The 13,520-nt window shown below is 46.6% G+C and overlaps 1 protein-coding gene across 2 annotated transcripts; it reads right to left on the bottom strand.

Moving 5' to 3' along the window:
* Positions 1 to 33: 33 nt before the first annotated feature.
* On the bottom strand, positions 34 to 9,900 carry LOC310923195 (aquaporin-7-like). Of its 2 annotated transcripts, XM_083884353.1 has the most exons (6): positions 9,717 to 9,900; positions 6,011 to 6,137; positions 3,994 to 4,131; positions 3,126 to 3,244; positions 1,561 to 1,778; positions 34 to 737 (listed from the first exon to the last, which is right to left on the bottom strand). In XM_083884353.1, exons 1-6 carry the CDS (start codon positions 9,816 to 9,818, stop codon positions 578 to 580), a joined length of 864 nt encoding a protein of 287 aa, XP_083740479.1. In that variant the 5' UTR covers positions 9,819 to 9,900; the 3' UTR covers positions 34 to 577. The 2 variants fall into 2 exon arrangements, with proteins under 2 accessions (XP_083740479.1, XP_083740480.1); XM_083884354.1 differs by lacking the exon at positions 3,994 to 4,131.
* Positions 9,901 to 13,520: the final 3,620 nt, after the last annotated feature.

Here is a 13,520-nt window from a genome sequence, read left to right as displayed (position 1 = left end):
TAAAATAAAATAAAAAAACCAAACAACCCAACAGGTTCATGTTTCTATTTTAGACTGTCCTTGTTCTCTCTTCTGTGCTGTTCCAAACTAGGTGTTTGTTAGGGTAACAGGCATGCAAATGAAGCAAGTCTAGGCCCCTGGTCCATCACTGTAGTATCTGCCTCTCACCAAAGAATATTCCAGATCAAAATTTTTGTGGTAATTAACTAAATCATGTTGTATCTGCTGCTGTTGATGCCTGGATTTTGATTTATATGAATATATACATGTCTGGTAACTTGTAGCTCTGCTTTACTTTTCTTCAGAATATGATGATTGTTTGGGGGTTGAGTTTTGTTCTGAGTTTTTTGGTTTTTGGGATTGTTGGCTTTTTTTGGTAGATTTTTACACAGGGAGATTAGATCATTCCTTCAGGTCACAGTAAGGTCTAGCCCTACGCAGATCTGCTCAATATCTCAGATACCAAGTTTGTCTGTTTAAGCAGAGTAGGTTTACTGAAATCTAGTCCCTCATCTGTCCACCTGCATGGTGGACAAACAGATGTGCCCTGCACATGCGTCATCACAGCACATGGCCATCAGAGTCTGGAAGTCTCCATGCCTGCCTGTTCTTTCTCATGTTCATTTTCATGGACAGGGTGGTTGTGAAAATCAATGCAGAGTTTGTAGATGAAAACACCAAAAAGACATCCCAGAATTGGAGCTGCGACTGGGACCCACCACCAGGAATGCTCAGCCCTAAAATGAAACACAGAAGAGGCAGCTGGTGAGCCAGATGGAACCACTGCCCTGCCACCACATCCTGCTGGGGTGGGAATGAGCTGTGTGAGCAGAGGAGTCTATCCCACTCCAGGCACCAAGCCTACAATTGGCTTAGGCAAATGCACTGTCCCCCCACATAACTGCTGGAAAGAAGGTCATTTTCCCCATCAGCATGGAAAGGTGGCTCCACGCTGCAGGTTTCTTGTTCTCCAAAAGAAATGGGCTGTGTGGTCTTGATGAGTGGGACTCTCAGATGGACATGGGCATTTTGCCTCCCTGTTTCCAATAAAATCTGTGACTCCTCTACTGAGCTCTCAAATATATTTTCTGGGAATTAAGGAAAATTGGTATCTGGGACAGGAGACTCTGGTAATGATCTCACCATAGGAAAAGCCATAACATGACACCATCTTACTAGATGGAGGAAGGCAAGGTTTCATGTGCAAATTCGGACTCCAAATTTAGGAGACCTGTTCAGCAATCCACCTGCATTCAGGTGAGCTTCATTCTGGCTCTCTGCTCACTGCAAAATCCAGCTGGATCTCCAGTGAACAGGCAGACAATTTGATACCAAACTGAGGTATTTGAGCATCAAGGTGAATCCTGTGCCAGAGAATAAGTGTAGTCCAAATTTTGTGCACAAGACTCCTGTGGGCACAACCCTCATACTCTGCAGTGACACCATCACTTGGTCCAAAGGAAAAAAGGCTCCATGACACTTCTAAGTGTCACATTTTATCTTGTGCTTATCTTCTCCCCTGGCAAGCTGAGCAGTGTCAGAGCAAAACATGTCACTCACGTGAAGACAGCTGTTCCCCAGCCAGCAATTGCTGTGAAGATCCGGGGGGGCAGGTCCCTGGAGGGGTTTATGGCATAGCCTGTATTCAGCCCCATTCCCAGACCAATGCCCAGGACCAGCATACCCGTGAGCATGGGCTGAGCACCTTTGATGGCTGCATTGTTTTTCTCATCATGGATGACCATATTGCCCAGGATCAACATAACGGTTGCTGTAAACTGCGGGAACAGAAAACGGAGAAGAACAGGTCAGGAGAGAGAATGGGGAAAGTTGAAAGATGCTGCTCAGCACAGCAGGAGAGAGTTCCTGGAATGAAAAAACAGATGAGATTCATGGTCTTATCAAGGCAGGAGGGACCCAAATATTACCACTCCTCACAAGTGGACTGAAGAAAATTTTTGTCTCAGCAAAAATATCATCACCAAGACTGATACCAACTTCTCAGCAATGTCATCTCTCTCTATCTTTCAAGTCAGGGAAATGGGTTATTTTAAGTACATCCTGTCTAAAAGAAGCAGAACCATAACAAACTGCTCACAAGACAAACCTCATCATCTCCAGAGGAAGTGATGTTTTGCACAGCCTGCAGATATCAGATTTTCAACCTGGGAAACTGAATTTCCCATCAGTGACTACATGACTGGTATTTGTAGATTTGCAATGCCCAAGACATCAGGAAGCATAGTTTTGGTAGAGGTGATGACACCTGTCCCTTTATGCCTCAGAAAATGCAGCTGGAGAGACTTGGACTGCTTGCACAGACACCAGCAAAACTGAAACTGCAGCTTTTGGCAAGGCACCATCACTCTTATTTGCTTTCTTGTCCATCAAGGACACTGCCTGGTTCACAGGAGACTGAGGGGATCCACTCCCCACTTCTAGGCTCTTCCACCATCCTCTTCATCCTACCCAGGCCAGGGCTCTGTCAGCTCAGAGTCCAAATCATAGGCTTCCAAAGATTTGCATTGGAAGTGAATCTTCCTTCTCTGTTGTCTTAGTGCCCCACATCCCCTGAAGAATCCCTATCCTATTTCTGGGCATCTGGACACTGTGCTGTAAGCTGGGAATCCACTGCACACAGTCTCAATGGATCTTTTCAAACATAGAGATTCAGTTCAGGCTGTGCTCATGTGGAGACAGTCCCAGGCTCTCTGTGCTGGGGAGGGGCAGCCAGCACGGCTGCCAAGGAACATGGAGTGGGTGTAGAATCCAAATAGGGAAGCAACAGTTCAGTCCAGAACCTAGAGGAGATGGCTTGTGATATGGCTCAGCTACTCACTTCTCACTGCTTGTGTGACATGCAGGGAAGGTGTCTGGAGAGCCTCTAGACCAAGCTGTGGAGAAGGCTACATGTGTTAGGCTTTAGGCTGAACCCTTTAGGCTCACCCGGCCACCAAGGTGCCTTGGATCTTACTTTTCAGGTGCCTGCCTGGATGCTGGGCTCCTTGGGAAAAGAGACTGTGGTTGTGTCTGTGCATGTAGTGCTGTGGGGACCCGTAGCAGCTCTGCAGCAGCACCTGTAACTACCCACCTTCTCCTAGCACACCATGGCCATTCCCACTGACCTCTGTGAAGAAGGCTCCCTGCAAGGATACATTGGGAGCAGGGTAAGTAGAGAAGATCATCGCTGTGGCAGTTGGTCCCGACACTGTAAGGTTTCCCTTGGTGTAGTCGTAAATAGCATCTAGGAGAAGTGGGAATTATGGAAGTTAGCACAGCATTCATTCCACAGGATATGCACACAAGTCCACCTGTTGCAGCCAGCAAAGATATCAGGGAGAAGGAAGGCAGTGGAAGATGTGATGGAGGTGAAACACTCCTCACAGAGCATGATCTCACCAATATCTGTTACCCACAGACTTTGGTATGCAGTCACTTCCTTACACCTACCAGCTCCCTATTGCTGCTCCAGGAGCCCAGGGCAGCCTGGATAGTCTGGATGTGCTGGAGGCCTCCAACCCTCTGCCCCTCAGAGACTGAGACATGCTAGAGACAATGGGTGGTGCGTCCTCTGCTCACAGCTCAAAACCCCCAAAACTGCTGCAAACCTGTGTTCCACAGAGCAGCAGGGTCCTCGCAGAACTCCAGAAACACCTAAGATATGGTAGTTCATGATCAGAAAGTCCCTGCAGACCTGGAAACAAAATGCTGACAAAAGATTCTACTTTTGAAGAAGTTACTGCCATTCTGCTGAAGACAGGTCTTGAAAGTGGGAATGCCCTGAGTAAAAGCAGCTGTGTTCTCCAGGAACTGTGTATCCTTCCCAAAGGTATACCTGGGACCTACTCTGAATTTGAGCTGTGGTCTGTCCCACAAGCCAGGAGCTTGCCCTCCTCACCCAGAAATCATTCTGGGTACTGTAAAAGGACAGATTTTTGACAATACTGTGAGTTGACTGAAATTACACCTCTGTGATAAAAGACACCTTCCTACCATAGTAGAGAGCAAAGACGGTGGCTGCTGCCATAAAGGAGCCCAGGAACTGGCCAATTATATAAGCTGCAAGTGTTGTCCAGGAGATCTTTCCTAAAACGCATTGTGTAATGGTGATGGCAGCATTCAGATGAGCTCCTGCAAAATCACAGACAAAGAGAGGCCTCAGCACTGATGCAGCTGTTTTGGAACATGTGACATTGTGGCTGCCCCCATCCCTAGAAGCATTCCATGCCAAGTTGAACAGGGCTTTGAGCAACCTGCTCTAGTTGATGTTTCTGCCCATTGCAGGGCAGTTGGACTGGATGAACTTGAAAGGTCTCTCCCAGCCCAAGCTATTCTTTGGCTCTATATCCCATGCCCTGCAGTAATCACCCAGACAGACCCAAAACAGCAAGAATCTCTCAGGGCTTACTCCTGCACAGACACAAAATGACCCTTTTTCTCTCAGCAGCTGAATCATAAAGGTCAAAGAGCTCCTAACTAGTCCTCTAAAAATTCTGTAGACCACAGGCTGCCTCCAGACACTGGACTGTCTCACCTGTCAGATATACCTCTCATGGGATGGCATGAGTTTCCCTGTGACTTTCTCAATGGGCTTCTCACTACTGAGCTTAAAAATAGCTCGTAGTTCAGCACATTTTAAGCAGCGGCAGGAGGATGAGGACCTGTGTTTCGATGGAACACTTCCTGTGGAGGAGGTTGGTATCACAATGGTGCTTTTGAAGACTAAATGGGTCTGGGTCTCGTGGCCTTGGTGCAAACCACATGTGTTCTTCAGGCCTCCTGTCCCCAGCAATCTAAATTAAATATTTATTTTTCCTGACTGATAGGTATAAACTTTGAGAGTCAGTAAATGTTCCAGATGACCTTCATGACCATCTTCTACTCCAGATTCCAAAAGGGGTTAGATGCAGACACCTATCATTTCTTCGAAGTGCAGGACGGAGTGAAACGGAAGTGCATGTATCACCTGCTACAGTCCAACAACCACAAACAGAATGCGGGCAGATCCCTTCTGAGACCCTCTGTTCTTTTGTGGGTATGGCCAGCCATTTCAGAGATCACAAAAGGCATCTTGTGACACAGATGAAGCCAAATTACTGTGTCAGGAAGGTCTGCAGTTTATTTTGTAACCATACTATTGCTGGCTGAGCTGAGATCCTTTCTGCACTGCCCTCTGCCCTCAACAGGCCAGCTCCTTCTAAAAAGTCACTTGGGACTGCAGGACCTACTTTCCTCAGTCCACTTTCCCCAGAACATTTCCACCAGCTCCAAAAGGACAAGAAAATCAAGCTCCTGGCTGCTCACATGGAATTTTTTTTTTCCTTTCCAAGCCAGCCCCAGATCTGGACCTCTGTCTACTCCAGCAGTTCAAGAGCAAGGAGTTGCTTTAATTTTCTGCCCATTAGGGCCCCTAATGTTTTCTCTTGGGGCAAATGAATACAGAAATTGCAGAAGGCAAAGGTCTTGTCATGTGAGGGATGCCACCCCATGGCCCCGAAGCACCACTTCCCAAGTTGATGTAGGGTATCTGTGCATGGATGTGTGTGATAAGGAGAAAAATTGCATACCATTCCTTTTGCAACATCAGCAGTAAGCTCTCCTTCACAATAAATTATTTACTTCCCCATGGGTCGTATCAGCAGCAGGTTATGGGGTCTCCTTGTCTCCCTGGGCCATGCTGGCATGTCCCAGATCGGGGAGCTGCTGAAACCTGGCTCTGCTGGCCATAGCGGAAAGGCTGGCCAAACCTCCTCCTCTCTCCCTGTCCTGCTTGCCCTGTCACAGCTCAGAACACAAGTTTGGGGTCAGTATTCTGTACATATCCTTGTGCATGCCTTGTGCCTGGTCTCTCCTGCTTTTCTTGCCTGGGGATTCTAGGACTGCTTTTTTTTAGGTGGGGACTGCCCATGCCACCCCTCCACGCACCCCTTCACACCCCACTCCTCCTGTCCTCAATGCACATGGCCTTTATGAGACATGGATATGTCCCATGCCTGATAGTGCTGCTCACCAGATATTCCTCCAGCCGCATAGACGCCCAAGGTAGCACCAATGCCAAATGCCATATTGATGCTCAGATAGTGACCACTACTTCCTTTTCCTAATACCACTTGTGCCACAGAAGACAACCCAAAAACCTGCATAAAAAGAAAGAGAGAAAGGAGTATTAAAGGTATGCTTGTTGCTGTGATAGACTGAGCTTCTTTGATATTTTTTCTGCAAAAGTAATCACCTCCCAAAGACAGGAAGTCTCTAAGGTGACCATGGTCAGAAGACAAAGAACAACCTTGCCTTGCAAAAACTGAAGTGATACCTGACATTGGTACCCATCAAACAAAACTAGTCACTCTCATTATGGTTGGGTATGGGGAGACAAACCCCAAACACAACCAAGAACTGGGGTTCAGTAGTGGTCGCTCACACTGCAGACATCTCAGCCTGAAACCAGGGACGTGAACTGGGAGACCACTGGGAGATAATATCCAAGGTGGATGGAAGGAGAGTGTGCAAATTTTTACTGTCCTTCTTTTCCTGGTATGTAATTTACTGACTAAATATGTAGTTTGGGCAGCACACAGCTATTTGCCAAACTCAACTCTAATTTTGGTAACATTCCAGCAAAAGACAAGAAAGGAAATTCTGGTTTAACTTTTCTGTTCATCACATATATTTGGAAATAGCAGAAGTTACAGTGGGTTTTTTTAGTGACTAAAGGAAAACCAGGGAAAAAAACTATAGGTAAACACTCTCCAGCAGGAAAAGACATATTCAAGACATTGCCCTGTCCTGAAAGAGAGAATTCTATTTCATGCTTTTGATGTGGTAAGAATGGAAAAGTCAGTTCTTTGCATGCTCTTATGCTGAAATCTAGAGAAGGACAAGGCATCTCTTGAGGTTTCTGGTCACAAACCACTGAGGGTTTGGAAAGTGTATCTTGTTCCTTGGACTGCATTGATGTTTATCCAAGGTGTCATCTCTTTCAAAGACGAGAAAGTTAATATGTTCTCCAGCACATAAACTTCTGTTTTGTCTTGCACTGTTTAACTGTGATTTTTTTCCTGGTTACTCTGCCTGCATCCAAATTTTATCTCATGTCTGCTTCCCCTCATTGCTTTCAGACATCACCCAAATCCCCTATTACTCAGAGATATTGCTCTTCTTACCTCACTTGTAGACACAGACCACACTTTGTGCTCTGTGCAGAGGTACAGCCCCTAGTGTGAGCCCTTCTCAGTCTGCCTCAGCAGAAGCCCCCAGAAACAGTTTGTGATGTCCCCTTAACGTCTGCAAATTACACAAATTCTGTATATTCATCTCTGATTTTCCCAAAGCCCAAGAGACAGCAAATATGTAAGGCACAGGTTTTGCAGGAGAGCACACAGGTGTCGTGAGAGAGTTGCAAGGGAGGAGACATAACTCTGCACAAACAGTACTACCCTGAAAAAAAACACAGATAGGACACAGAATCTGTTTTTCAGCACAAATGCAAACTTCAGTTTTCTTCTTGTATCCTCACAGTCCTAAAACACCATTTATTTTAATTTCTTCCCTAGTCCTTCTGCTGCTTAGTCCTGCTGCCTGGTTTCTCTTACCAACACTGCTTGTCCATTAAACTGAGGAGTCCTGGGGTGAGATTTATTGTCCAAATAACAACCGTTCAGATGCATCCTGGAGGTGCATCCAGAACACTGCCTGTTTCACTGAGGGCCAAGGTGCTGCTGAAGAGTTGGGTGCTGTATGCTTTGTTCCAATGCTGGATGCTGCTTGTCCTCAGCCCTTGATGGGGCCCATGTGCAGTTCCCTCCTTTTCTGTCTTCCCACACATAGATCAGTGAAAGAAGAGCCAGTGTGAGCTACAGGCTGTAAAATCTGCCTTGAACTGTCAGAGTGCAGAGAAGAGTCCCCACCTCACACTGCTTCCCTGCCAGGATGACCCTGAAGTTGTTCTTTATCTCCTGGAAACTTCTACCACCAAATAACAGAGAATGGGAAAAAGCAAAATGGTTTGCTAAGCTGCTGCAGAGGAGTCACAGATGTCTGTATTCTTACTTACTGTGGGTGCAAAACTACCTGGGAGTGAAATTCAAAGAGCTGGATGTGCAAAATTATGTGATAAAAAGCAACTGTGCTCTGCACAGGGAGTTGTTGCCCTTGGAAATGAGTCCCTTTCTTGGTACAGAAAGCTGTGTCAGAGGGACCCTATGCTTACACAAATCTTAATTTTTTCCTCTTTAAATCTCCAAGTACACATTATTTAGGTTATGCCCAGCCTTTGCATGCCAGCCTCTGTCCAGTCTAAAGTGTGTCAGCCCAGGCTAAGTCTGGGTGTAGCAAATTGGCACAGATGGATACTGGGCCTTTTCAGAGGGAGAATCTCATTCTGCTCTGTTGATCAAACACTCAAAGTCTCTAGTTCCTGGGTGAAGTGGGTACTTCATCCCCAGCCCCCACAGTGACTGCAAAACCTTTCTAATCTTCTACCCAAATGTTTCTGAAGCAGCCCAGGAGCTCAAACCCACTTAATTATTTCTTGGTGAAACAGATCCCTCAGGCAAGGGGGCAGTTTATATATGATTTACATAAGCACCGTTCGATTGGCAGCAAGAAAATCATAAGTGAAATCTTGGCATGCTTCACACCCTGTAATTACATTTCCTAATGGTGGGTCATGGTTCTAAAGAATTTCTCTGGAAAATTCCTTACCCTGGCAACCTAGAGGGGAAGATGGATGAACACTGTTTTCATTTTGCAGCAGCTGTCAGTGATAAAAGAGTCCATGTCTGTTCCCCAGACCTGTTCAGACTGCCCCCAACTACAACACACCTATGGCACAGCAGGAGGAAAAGCCTCCATTCACTGAGTGGGATCTTCCGGGGGTAGGCCACAAGCATTGTAGACACTACTCTTTGATTTCATTCCCAAACTCTTCCTCAGTTTTCTCCAAAAGAGAACTGAAAGAGCAACATGTCCAGAGAAGGGCAATGGAGATGAGGAAGGATCCACAGGAGCACAAGTCTGATGAGGAGCAGCTGCAGGAGCTGGGGATGTCCAGTCTGGAGAAAAGGAAGCTCAGAGAAGACCAGATCACTCTCTTCAGCTCCTACATAGGAGGGTTTAGCCACGGGAGGCTGGTCTCTCCTCCCATGTAACAAGTGACAGGGCAAAGGGAAATGGCCTCAAATTGTGCCGGGGCGGGGCGGGGGGGGGGGGGGGGGGGGGGAGGCGGGGGGGGATTAGATTGCATATTAGGAAAAATCTGCTCACCACCAGGGTTGTCAAGCATGAAACAGGCTGCCCAGGAAAGTGGTGGGTTTATAGATGTTATAAATACGTAATACCTTGGAGGTATTTAGAAGACATGTAAATGTGACACTTAGTGATATGGTTTAGTGGTGCAGTACCAGGTTAATGCTTGAACTCTTAAAGGTCTTTCCCTAAACCTAAATGATTCTGTGATATTTTAATTCTTTCCCACCTACTTCACTATCTCCCAGCATCCACCTCCCTTTCCCTGCATGACTTTTTTTGCTCCAAAAGGTTTTTGGCAGATAGTCTGCCTGCTGGGAAACTACCACCCCACCAAAGCAGAGGTGTGAGCAGTACCAACCAACCACTGGGTAACCCTGAGGATGTGGTAGGAAATCACTGACCTTACAAACCACTGCCTTAAATGGCTGCATGCCCACGCACACACACATGCACAGACTCCTCCTTACCATGAGGATGAATGTCCCCAGGGCTTCTGCCAGCATCTCCCTTACGGTACTGTTACGAATTCTGAACAGCTTCTTAGTCTTCTCCAACATCATCTTCCCCATCTCCTTATGGCTGTCTTCACACTCCTGTTGTGATGGCACACTTCATTGCACTGAGCCAGGTTACCCTTTGAAACTTGGCACCCTCTTCACCCCCAGATACCTTCTCTCCTTTGGTTAACGATGAACAAGCCAATAAAGCAGCAGCTAGCTTCTAAGTCTACCCCCCCTCCCCCCCCGCCTTCCCTCCATCCGCTGTATGCCATCCTATAAAAGCTGTATGGTAAAGATGCAATATTTCTGTTATGAGGGCATTGGTGACCCTGTGCCTCTGCCCAGGAGAGCCTAACCCCAGAACAGTGGAGCTGTCAATAGCCTTGATATGCTCCTGAAGCCTGTCTTTCTCCTTAACCTTTTCTACAGGAACTGAACATGAATTTTGACTCTGCTCTGTATTGTAACCCATTGACTGATGGTTCAGTACTGGTTTTTTAAACCAGATTGGATTGGGACTGTTTGCCTGTGCAGGACCATTTGGATGCCTCTTCTGCAGTAAGGATGCTCTGCCTGGAACTGGTATGCTCTGCTGTCTGCAGCTGGGAAGAGCACAATGCATTGTTTCAGGTGGAATATTCGCTCTTGTTGAATGCACCTGTGTCTGCAGGTGCCATCGCACTCACGGGGAGCCTTGCCACCAGCCACCCTGTCTGTCTTCTCATATAGGGCAAGAGAAACCAACCTTGGTTTCAGCAATGGTCTCAAGTGATCTTCAATCTTACCTGGCTGCCAGAGCAGAACCATTACTGTCCTAATTCCTCCTCCATCTCCTCATTCCCTCTGCCTATCTCCCTGCTCAGCAGGTGCTCTTACCTTTCCATGGTTAAAGGTTTTAATACCTTCGATTAATCATAGAAAACTTACATCCACTGAACATTCAAGAACTTTGCCCTTGAGCTTTTTCTATTTCTTCGCTGGTTTTCTTCACCTTCCTCACAACCTGCTGCAGCTTCTCAGTGTGGCTCTGGAGGGGACAGCTCTGCAGAAGTGTCACCAGCTGCCCTGATGGGGACATGGTGCTCTGCTCATGCTGCCCCTGGACTAGCCTCCCTCTCCTCTACTGCATGGTAAAAGTTTAGGAGCTTTTCTTTCATCCACAGGGCACTCAGCAGTTCTATGGAAGAACCTGGGAAGCTGATTCTCCTCTCTGCTCCATAGATCAGTGTATGTCTTGTGGCAGAGAGAGTTTTATGGACTGGGGCAATCCCTCCTCCAGTGACAGATTAGCTATTGACCTCAGTGAATACCTGGCTAAATATGCAGTAAATTACTAGTCTGTCTCTGATACTAAGGATCATTTAATTATGATGGATGATAATCATGTTGCTTGCAGGGGTGTTTCTACATAATTTTTCTAGGTGGGAAGGTTTTTGTCCTGTGGGTCTGTGACCTATGCTGTAGCACAGAATAAACTTTTCTAGGTCACTTCATTCTCTGCCATGAAAATGTTTGTTGGTGGAGCACAAACCATGGGTCCTGGAGCCCCAAGCTGGAGTAGTGACAAGACCCTCAAGTTTCTTCTGCACATGGTAATTTCCAGCTGACTGTACATGTCACCTGAGATCCTTGTGCCTCCATATGCTGGAGATCTCACATCTTTCTCAGATGGACAAGGTATCAGAAACATCCATGACTGGACCTACAACTTTGTTTTTTCTCCTAGATCTCAGAGAGCCTTCCAAGTGGATTCCTTCTCTGTGGGCAAACAGTGAAGGTGCTGTGTATCTGATAGGCTTTGCTTCCTACAATTGTAGGCATATCAATATTCTGATTTGGGCTGAAAAATAGACAGGTGCTTTCTGGGAACACCAGGTTCCCATAGACTTGCAATCTTCTCAGAAAAATGCAATCCCAGTTTTCAGTAGAGATCTTTGGATTGGTTATAATATTTGCAGCATAATTCCCAATATCATCACCAAACTCTGTAAAACTCCAGCATGCTTCTAGTTGCTTGTCCTTTTATACATGTCAATCCACAAGATGGCACTGAGACATTAATTTCTCCCTTTAAGATGTTCAGAAGGGCTCCTCTTTTGGCTGCTGAAAATGTGACAATCCTTTAATTTTTGAGGTTCTGCTGGCCATTTTAAGACATTAATGTGACCTGCTAGTATTCGAGGACTGTAAAAATAATGAAACCCTCACCTTTGCGAAGGTTAGGTAGGTCAGAGCACCTCTACTCTGTGAGTACAGAAACCCAAAGTCTGTGACCCTGTGCCTGAGTTTATAACAAGCAGAGAAAAACAGGCAGCTCCAAAAGGAAATTCTTCTTCACCTAAAATAAGCATCTGAGGCCTGACATATGAGTCATGCTAGATAATGGCACTTTCCCTCCAGTGTCTGCACACAGAAATTAAGTGATGGGCTCCAATGTGCACCCCCACCACTGCCAGGTGGGCTGGGCTACCCTTTCTCCCTGCATTCAGACATAGTGATCTTGAGCAAGTGCAAGCCAAGTGAGTCAGCCAAGGGCTGGATTGTGAATATCTGCTGGTTTCCCAACAACAACCTGCTCGTACTTGCTTGGTTTCACTCACCCACAGGGCTGACAAGGATCTCTGGGGTCACTAAATACAGTCCCCTACTGACACAGGCAGCCACAGCATTTCTGCCCTTTGGTGACCTGGCCACTCTGCATTTTAGTGGTAGACAATCATTGCCCAACTCCTGTTGTACCCTGTTACCTGAACTTGCTGCTCTGAAGATTAGATACTTTCGTCTAATTTTCAGCCAAATTCTCAAACCCATTTGTCCATGTGCAGCATTAGCCCATCACAGTCATGAGTTAACTTTCTTCTTATGGGTGCTATCACTTAAAGTGTTTCTAAAATGTTTGTTAGAAGAGCATTGGCTGCTCAGGCTTAGCTCTCTACCACCTCCTGATGTTTGCCTTGATACCCTCACAGGTTGAAACTTCACTCAATATTGGCCCTACAATGATTTTGCCACGTTTTCCACTGCAGATTAAGTGGCCACCTGCTAAATCAAACCCACTTTTCTCCCCAAGACAGGTGTGCTTTCAGCACTACTAATAATAGCCTCAGCTTAGAAAGGAAAGTTTTGGCACAGTCAAGGTCCACTAACAGTTCCAGTGTTGATGCCCATGGTAATGAAGAAGCAGAACAATGCCCTTGTCTCCTGCAAGAAGAGCCCTGGGAAGAATGAGGATCCAGGCACTCCAGGGCATTCTGCAAGGAGTAATTTCTCTGGCTCAGTTTGACAGTGCACATGCATCCTCTGCATCCAGGAGCCCATTTATCTCTCAGATGGGCTAATCAGCAGGTGGAATACTGTCACTTCAATATCCATTTCAGCCCTGCTGGTGGAGCATTTTCTCCCCAGAAGCCAAGAGGAGCATAAGCAGACAGCTGAGCAGGGGAGCTGCTCACTGCAGACAAGAACAGCTTGTTCCTCAATCAGACCATATGAACAGGGCACCAAAATATCTCCAGTGCCCTTCAGGAAGCAAGACCCAGTAAGAAAGATCATAACAGCACTGGTATGACCTTCACTGTCCAGGACAGACCCTGTTTGGCATAACCTGTGGCACGTGCTCCCTATGGTCCCCACTCACAGTCTGTCTACTTCTCTTTATGGATGGCAGGCACCAAGCAAGTCTCACACACCCCACATGTCTCTCAGCAGATGTCTTTGCTCTCTGCACTGTCAGCCCCCTCTCCATTCCCAGGATATTGGCTTCCACAAGCC

Source organism: Zosterops lateralis, assembly GCF_965231275.1.
Source record: "Zosterops lateralis genome assembly, chromosome: Z".
Classification (NCBI taxonomy): Eukaryota; Metazoa; Chordata; class Aves; order Passeriformes; family Zosteropidae; genus Zosterops; species Zosterops lateralis.
Note: the sequence above shows the minus strand (reverse complement) of the source record. Positions and strands in the feature narration are given on the sequence as shown.

Coding starts and splice junctions, on each gene's coding strand:
- LOC310923195 (XM_083884353.1), bottom strand. CDS start 9,818: ATGGGGAAGATGATGTTGGAGAAGACTAAGAAGCTGTTCAGAATTCGT. Junction 3,245..3,993: donor CGTCTTTGCTCTCTACTATG/GTAGGAAGGTGT, acceptor CACTTCTCCTAG/ATGCTATTTACGACTACACC. Junction 1,779..3,125: donor AGGGAGCCTTCTTCACAGAG/GTCAGTGGGAAT, acceptor CTGTTCCCGCAG/TTTACAGCAACCGTTATGTT.